General features: G+C 43.8%; 1 protein-coding gene across 1 annotated transcript; it reads left to right on the forward strand.

Moving 5' to 3' along the window:
* The first annotated feature begins 401 nt into the window (after positions 1-401).
* On the forward strand, positions 402-1,109 carry LOC145807201 (uncharacterized). The gene has a single exon (XM_082905146.1). The coding sequence runs from the start codon at positions 402-404 to the stop codon at positions 1,107-1,109; it is 708 nt and encodes a 235-aa protein (XP_082761272.1).
* The last annotated feature ends 6,947 nt before the right edge of the window (positions 1,110-8,056 follow it).

Consider the following 8,056-nt stretch of genomic DNA (forward strand, 5'->3'; position numbering starts at 1 on the left):
GCGCTTGCCATCGTTTAAATTAAAATTCCCGCCTACGCTTGCCTTTTTAGATATTTTAATCCTGGTTGCAGATCTGGGCGCGGAGCGGAGACACTAGCCGACAACACGCCACAAAATGCGGAAGGGAGCACCAATCAGGGGACGACACGTGGCGCGGGGGGAGCGTCCCAGGTAATATTAGTGGGACGCTCTTGGGATCATATGTAAGTCACTCCCTCACTCTCTTATACCAGTAAAGTTTTTAGAGAGTGACTTGCGTCATCTGAGAGAGTGAGTGACGTCAATGAGAGTGAGTTATGGCCTCAATGCGACGTCGTTTTAGAGTTCAAAATAAGAACATCTTCCTCACATATCCGAAATGTTATATACCTAAAGAGAGATTGTTAAAGAAAATTAGAGAGATGTTCACAAACAAGCCACCAAATTATGTGAGGGTTGCACATGAATTACATGAGGACGGTGAACCACATCTCCATGCTCTTGTCCAATTTCCATACCATTTTCAGACACAGGATGAACGGTTCTTCGACGTTACGCACGATCAAACTAATCGCCATTTCCATCCAAATGTACAAGGAGCCAACAACCATCAGAATGTGTTGGAATATATCTCCAAACACGGAGATTACACGGAATGGGGCGAATTCTGTCAGAGGAGCCGCTGCGCTAACCAGGACAACAAAGAAAATATACACCATGAGGCTCTTGCAGCCGAAAACAAAGAAGAAGCTATGGCATTGGTAAGAAATGGCGATCCAAAATGTTTCTGGCTAAATTACGACAAGTTGTCATCTAATTACGACAAAATTTCATTTACTCCGCCATTGCCGTATGTTCATCAATTTACAGATACAGTGTGGATTGTTCCAACAGCCATACAACAATGGGTTGCAGAAAGTATAAGGGAGGAAGCCCAAAGACCACACAGGCCCAAGAGCATTATAATTGAAGGCCCATCTAGAATTGGGAAAACATGTTGGGCCCGGTCGTTGGGACCACATAATTATTATTTTGTCCACATCGATTTGAGGGACCACAATGACGACGCTTTTTACAACATAATCGATGATGTGGCCCAACAATATATGCCTTACAGTGTTGATTATTGATGGGCCTCGTGTCGGCATAATCATGTCGCGCCGACTAAATAATTCAGGCCCATCTCGAATTGAACTTGTGACGACCGTGCAACCATTATCCTTTGGGCCGAAGAACCGTATTGGCCCATTGGTGCTGATAATGTCATTGTCGACCGAAAACGTGATTCAGAATTGCAGCGTGTTAGTCTTGCCTTCGTCACGCTGCGTGCCACGTGCCAAATATCCATGTGGTTGTTGTTGAATACTTTCGACAAAACATTTATTAATGGCGGTCGATACGTTGTTTCATTTGGGAAAGACGATGTTTGAAAGGCCAATGTGGCTTTCATTTTGCAATATTTCACACCATCGTTGATGTTTGTTTGTTGCAATTTGTATGACGCTGTCCATGGGCATCCGTTCTTATCTGCGGCAGCATAGGCGTTTCCAAAATATGTGATGTCTACTGGGCATGTAACTGGAAACGTAAAGCGAGCTTGTAATTGATCGTCCGCCCGTAATCGTGTGTCCCGTATTTCCACTTCGACGCGACCGGTTGAATTAAATGGACACTGTGGTCTGTAGCTTAGTTTGCATTTGTCAATTATCATTGACTTGAATGTGAGCTTCTGCCACATTGCATCGCCTATCTTCGGATTGGTTATTGGTATATTTGATACCGGTAAGTTCGATGTCACGTCTATTATGTCGGTTTGTAATTCACCTTCCTCATTCTCATGGAGCTCATCTGTCAATCCGGCGGGGTTGATCTCCTCTGACATAATGATTTTAGAATGTTTTTAGCGCAGCGGCCTCTCCGAATTGTCAAACACACAATTCGTTTATGAATGCGGAATGTATTATTCATATCGATATATAAAGGTTAAGTGCATAGAGTTGGGAGAATAATTAATTTAAAACGACGTCGCATTGAGGCTATAACTCACTCCCAATGACGTCACTCACTCTCTCGGATGACGCAAGTCACTCTCTAAAAACTTTACTGGTATAAGAGAGTGAGGGAGTGACTTATATATGATCCCAAGAGCGTCCCACTAATATTACCTGGGACGCTCCCCTCACGCCACGTGTCGTCCCCCGATTGGTGCTCTCTTCCGCAATTTGTGGCATGTTGTCGACTAGTGTCTCCGCTCCGCGCCCAGTTCTGCGGCTAGGATTAAAACATCTAAAAAGGCAAGCGTAAGCGGGAATTTTGAATTTAAATAGTGGGCCTATTTGGGGCCGTGTTGATGCATCCTATACCATTTGTTTGTAGCCGTTTATCGTAATTGTTCTTCTACATGAAATACTGTTAAGGTTGACCCATGTCACGGTAAACATTTTATGCCTATAACGGACAATGTGAATTTGTCGTTGTGTTGGATCGCTTTCCTAATCCTGCCTATACGCCTAAGTTTGAAGATGTTTTCCAGTGGTCCAGTGGTGACCCACAAACTGGTTGTATGGTCAGGGGCACGGAAATAGATCGTTTTGTTGTATTGCGGCGTGTCCCCGTTTCAATGCTGCCGCAATCTAATGAATATGCAGTCATTAGCCGTCAAGGTGTTAAAACATTTATTAACATGGGAAACAATATTGTATTCGAATTCCGGGATAGTGGTGGTATGCTGACTGGCGCGTATAATAATATTGCAAAAAATGCAATTATTTGTTATTTTGTGTGGGAATGTCGCACAAAATCTTTTGTAAGGGCGCATTTGAATTGTAGATTGAAATATTGTTATTAATAAAATAATTAATTACAACTTATTTTACATTGGCCTCCGTTGTACATTTGCTTTCTGGGCTGATGTGGATCCTTCCACTGCGGCCTTTACAGCTTCTGCTACTAAACAACATATTTTAGATATCAGATATTCCTTACAGTGATCGGCTCGTGGATTTGCCCTGGAGCTTGACCCTACACATCATATAGCACATATGGGTCACAAACGATTCAATCCGTTCTTTAATTCACATATTCCTCTTTAGGCTTCATTCTTATCTCTTTAACTCAATTACAATGCTTAATGCATGCCTAAGAGTGCTTGCAAGTGAAAAAGAATGGAAAACGAAACACAGAATGATCACACAAAATTTCAGAAACAGGGTCCCCGCTTGAGCGTGAACTTACCCGCTCGAGCGGACCCATGAGGTCTGCAAAAGTACTGGTTATGTCATTTTTACGCTCGAGCGTGGAACTTGGACACTCGAGCGGAAGTCCATCTTACATAGCTCCCCACTCGAGCAGATATCATGGTCTGTAGAAAATACTGGGAGCACGAAATTCACGCTCGAGAGGCGGTTTCCCCGCTCGAGCGGACATCAAATTTCTGGGTTTTCCAGAATGTGTTCTTGAGCTTAAATTCGACATTCTGACCACATTCCTTGCATATTATGGCTCCAATTTCACATATACTTGTATTAACATGGTACCAACACTAAAACACATCAATATGGAGCTCAATTTCATGACTCAAACACATGCATGGCTCATTTTCCACCAAACTCGTTACCAATATAACAATTTCATGCATTCAACACTTACACCCTTGTAATTTGCACATGCATGTGGTATATTATTCTCATTCTCAACTTATATGATGAAGAGGTGGTCAAGAACATAATCTTCAACTAAAAACTCGCATAGATCATGCATTTGGTGCTCAAATACGCAAATTCAAAGCAACTACATACATGCATGCAACATTGACCTTCAATTCAACATGATCAACTCAATTTCAATTCAATTCTTGTTCTTGACCATTAATCAACTTTGAACACACAAGATTACACATTACACTCATGAATTCAAGAATCAATTGCTTACCTAGTGGCTCAATTTTTCCAATCAATAGCAAATTCTTGAATAATCTTCAAGATCACCAAGCTTTGAGCTAAATTGCACAATTTTCTCCCTTTCTCTCTCTCTCTATAGCCGACTCTCCCTCCCTCTCTTGGAGCCAAAATCAGCCAAATGATAAGAAGGAGGGATTTTGAGTGTATAGTGCCTTTTTACAACACTCTCCACAAATTTTATTATAATAATAATAACAATTGGGCATTAATTCATTAATTTAATCAACTTAATCTGGTCTGAATCAATTTTTCAATTAAACTTCACCGTAAGCTCTAAAAATTATGCCAATTACAATGGCGTAATCAATTTCGGGTTCTGTGGCCGATAAGGCCTGCAATTTAATTCCAAAAGTAGATAAGCAACCAGATATTCCTACGGTGAGCAGATAGAAATTTAAAATCACACATTTTCACATAATGGCACACAAAATCATATTAAACATATAATCAAACTCATAATAAGGAGCAATTAGCTAATTACGGAACAGGGTTATCACAGGGAGGGTCCAAGATAAGTTGCGGAGACTTACGGAACTAGCACGGGGCTCTCGGTTTGAGAACTAAACCAAAAAATGCACTTTTTTCACACTTAAGTTCGAAAATAAGCCGTCAGGGGCCAAAATCGTGTAACAGTCACGAGAAGGTCCAGGAAACATATCAAACACCCCAGGAGGGACCAATATAAGTTGTGAAAACTTACAAAACTAGCACGGGGACTCCCGGTTTGAAAACTAAGTCCGAAATAGCACTTTTCTCGCACCTAAGCTTGAAAATAGTCCATCGGGGGGCCAAAATCGTGTGACAGTCAAGAGAAGGTCCGAGGAACACCTCAAACACCTAGGGAGGGACCAACGTGAGCTGTGGAAACTTACGGAACACGTATGAGACTCCCAGTTTGAAAACTAAGTCAAAAAATACACTTCCTAAGCACTTAAGTTTGAAAATAGACCATCGGGGACCCCTCCAAAATCCTGTAACAGTCCCGAAAAGGCCCGTGGAACACCTCCAACACCTTGGGAGAAACCAATGTAAGTTGTGAAAATTTACGGAACTAGCACGAGACTTTCGGTTTGAAAACTAGGTTGGAAAAGGTACTTTTTTCACACTCAAGCTTGAGAATAGGCCTCGGCGGGCCGAAATCGTGAAAAAATCACGAGAAGGCCTGGGGAACACCTCGAACATCTCGGGAGGGACCAATTTGAGTTGTGAAAACTTAACATACAGGCACGGGACCCTCGATTTGAAAACTAGGTCGGAAAATACACATTTCTAACACCTAAGCTTGGAAGTAGGTCATCGTGGGGCCAAAATCATGTAACAGTTGCAAGAAGGGCCGGGAACACCTCGAACACCTCGAGAGTGACCAACGTGAGTTGTCAAAACTTACGGAACTAGCACAGGACTCCCGGTTTGAAAACTAAGTGGGAAAGAGACACTCTTTCCACGTTTAAGCTTGGAAACAAGACACCCAAGGGAGGCAAAAATCGTGTAACAGTCGCGAGAAGGACCGGGAAATGCCCAAACACCTCGGGAGGGTCCAAGGTAAGTTACGGAGACTTACAGAACTAGCACGGGACTCTCGGTTTGAGAACTAAATCAAAAAATACACTTTTTTTCACACTTAAGCTCGAAAATAAGCCGTCGGGGGCCAAAATCGTGTAACAATCACGAGAAGGCCCAGGGAACACGTCAAACACCCTAGGAGGGACCAATGTAAGTTGTGAAAACTTACGGAACTAGCACGGGGACTCCCGGTTTTAAAACTAAGTCTGAAACGGCACTTTTCTCGCACCTAAGCTTGAAAATAGTCCATCGGGGGGCCAAAATCGTGTGACAGTGAAAAGAATGTCCGGAGAACACCTCAAACACCTAGGGAGGGACCAACGTGAGCTGTGGAAACTTACGGAACTCGCATGGGACTCCCGGTTTGAAAACTAAGTGAAAAAATGCACTTCCTAAACACTTAAGTTTGAAAATAGGCCATTTGGGGCCCCTCCAAAATCCTGTAACTGTTCCGAGAAGGCCTGTGGAACACCTCCAACACCACGAGAGAAACCAATGTAAGTTGTAAAAACTTACTGAACTAGTGCGGGACTTCCGGTTTGAAAACTAAGTCGGAAAAGGTACTTTTTTCAAACTTAACCTTGAAGATAGGCCTCAGCGGGCCGAAATCGTGTAACAATAACGAGAAGGCTCGGGGAACACCTCGAACATCTCGGGAGGGACCAATTTGAGTTGTGAAAACTTAACGAACAGGCACGGGACTCCCGATTTGGAAACTAGGTCGGAAAATACACTTTTCTAACACTTAAGCTTGGAAGTAGGCCAACGGGGGGCCAAAATCATGTAACAGTCGCAAGAAGGGCCGAGAACACCTAGAACACCTCGGAAGTGACCAACGCGAGTTGTCAAAACTTAAGGAACTAGTACGGGACTCCCGGTTTGAAAACTAAGTTGGAAAGAGACACTCTTTCCACACTTGAGCTTGGAAACAGGAGACCAGGAGAGGCAAAAACCGTGTAACAGTCACGAAAAGGACCGGGAAAAGCCCCAAACACTTCGGGAGGGTCCAAGGTAAGTTACAGAGACTTACAGAACTAGCACGGGACTCTTGGTTTGAGAACTAAATCAAAAAATGCACTTTTTTCACACTGAAGCTCGAAAAAAAGCTGTCGGGGGCCAAAATTGTGTAACAGTCACGAGAAGGCCCGGGGAACACGTCAAAGACCCCGGGAGGGACCAATGTAAGTTGTGAAAACTTACGGAACTAGCATGGGGACTCCCGGTTTGAAAACTAAGTCCGAAACGGCACTTTTCTTGCACCTAAGCTTGAAAATAGTCCATCAGAGGGCCAAAATCGTGTGACAATCAAGAGAAGGTCCGGGGAACACCTCAAACACCTAGGGAGGGACCAACGTGAGTTGTGAAAACTTACGGAACTCGCATGGGACTGCCAGTTTGAAAACTAAGTCAAAAAATGCACTTCCTAAGCACTTAAGTTTGAAAATAGGCCATCAGGGTCCCCCCGAAAATCTTGTAACAGTCCCGAGAAGACCCCTGGAACACCTCCAACACCTCGGGAGAAACCAATGTAAGTTGTGGAAACTTACGAAACTAGCGCAGAACTTCCGGTTTGAAAACTCGGTCGGAAAAGGTACTTTTTTCACACTCAAGCTTGAGAATAGGCCTCAGCGGGCCGAGATCGTGTAACAATCACGAGAAGGCACGGGGAACACCTCGAACATCTCAGGAGGGGCCAATTTGAGTTGTGAAAACTTAACGAACAGGCACGGGACTCCCGATTTGAAAACTAGGTTGGAAAATACACTTTTCTACCACTCAAGCTTGGAAGTAGGCCATCGGGGAGTCAAAATCATGTAACAATTGCAAGAAGGACCAGGAACACCTCGAACACCTCGGGAGTGACCAACGCGAGCTGTGAAAACTTACGGAACTAGCACGGGACTCCCGGTTTGAAAACTAAGTTGGAAAGAGACACTCTTTCCACACTTAAGCTTGGAAACAGGACACCGCGGGGGGCCAAAACCGTGTTACAGTCACGAGAAGGACCGGAAAATGCCCCAAACACCTCGTGAGGGTCCAAGGTAAGTTGCGGAGACTTACGGAATTAGCACGGGACTCTCGGTTTGAGAACTTAATCAAAAAATGTACTTTTTTCACACTTAAGCTCGAAAATAAGCCGCCGAGGGCCAAAATCGTGTAACAGTCACGAGAAGGCCCGACAAAACACGTCAAACACCCCGGGAGGGACCAATGTAAGTTGTGAAAACTTATAGAACTAGCATGGGGACTCCCGATTTGAAAACTAAGTCCGAAACGACACTTTTCTCGCACCTAAGCTTGAAAATAGTCCATCGGTGGGCCAAAATCGTGTGATAGTGAATAGAATGTTCGGGGAACACCTCAAACACCTAGAGAGGGACCAACGTGAGCTGTGGAAACTTACGGAACTCACATAGGACTCCCGGTTTGAAAACTAAGTCAAAAAATGCACTTCCTAAGCACTTAAGTTTGAAAATAGGCTATCGGGGGCCTCTCCAAAATCCTGTAACAGTCCCGAGAAGGCCCGTGGAACACCTCCAACACCTCGAGAGAAA

This window comes from Camellia sinensis, chromosome 14, assembly GCF_055761805.1.
Source record: "Camellia sinensis isolate YWXY chromosome 14, ASM5576180v1, whole genome shotgun sequence".
In the NCBI taxonomy this organism is placed as follows: Eukaryota; Viridiplantae; Streptophyta; class Magnoliopsida; order Ericales; family Theaceae; genus Camellia; species Camellia sinensis.

Bases quoted from the DNA above. Each gene is read 5' to 3' on its own strand.
- LOC145807201 (XM_082905146.1), top strand. From the start codon at position 402: ATGTTCACAAACAAGCCACCAAATTATGTGAGGGTTGCACATGAATTA.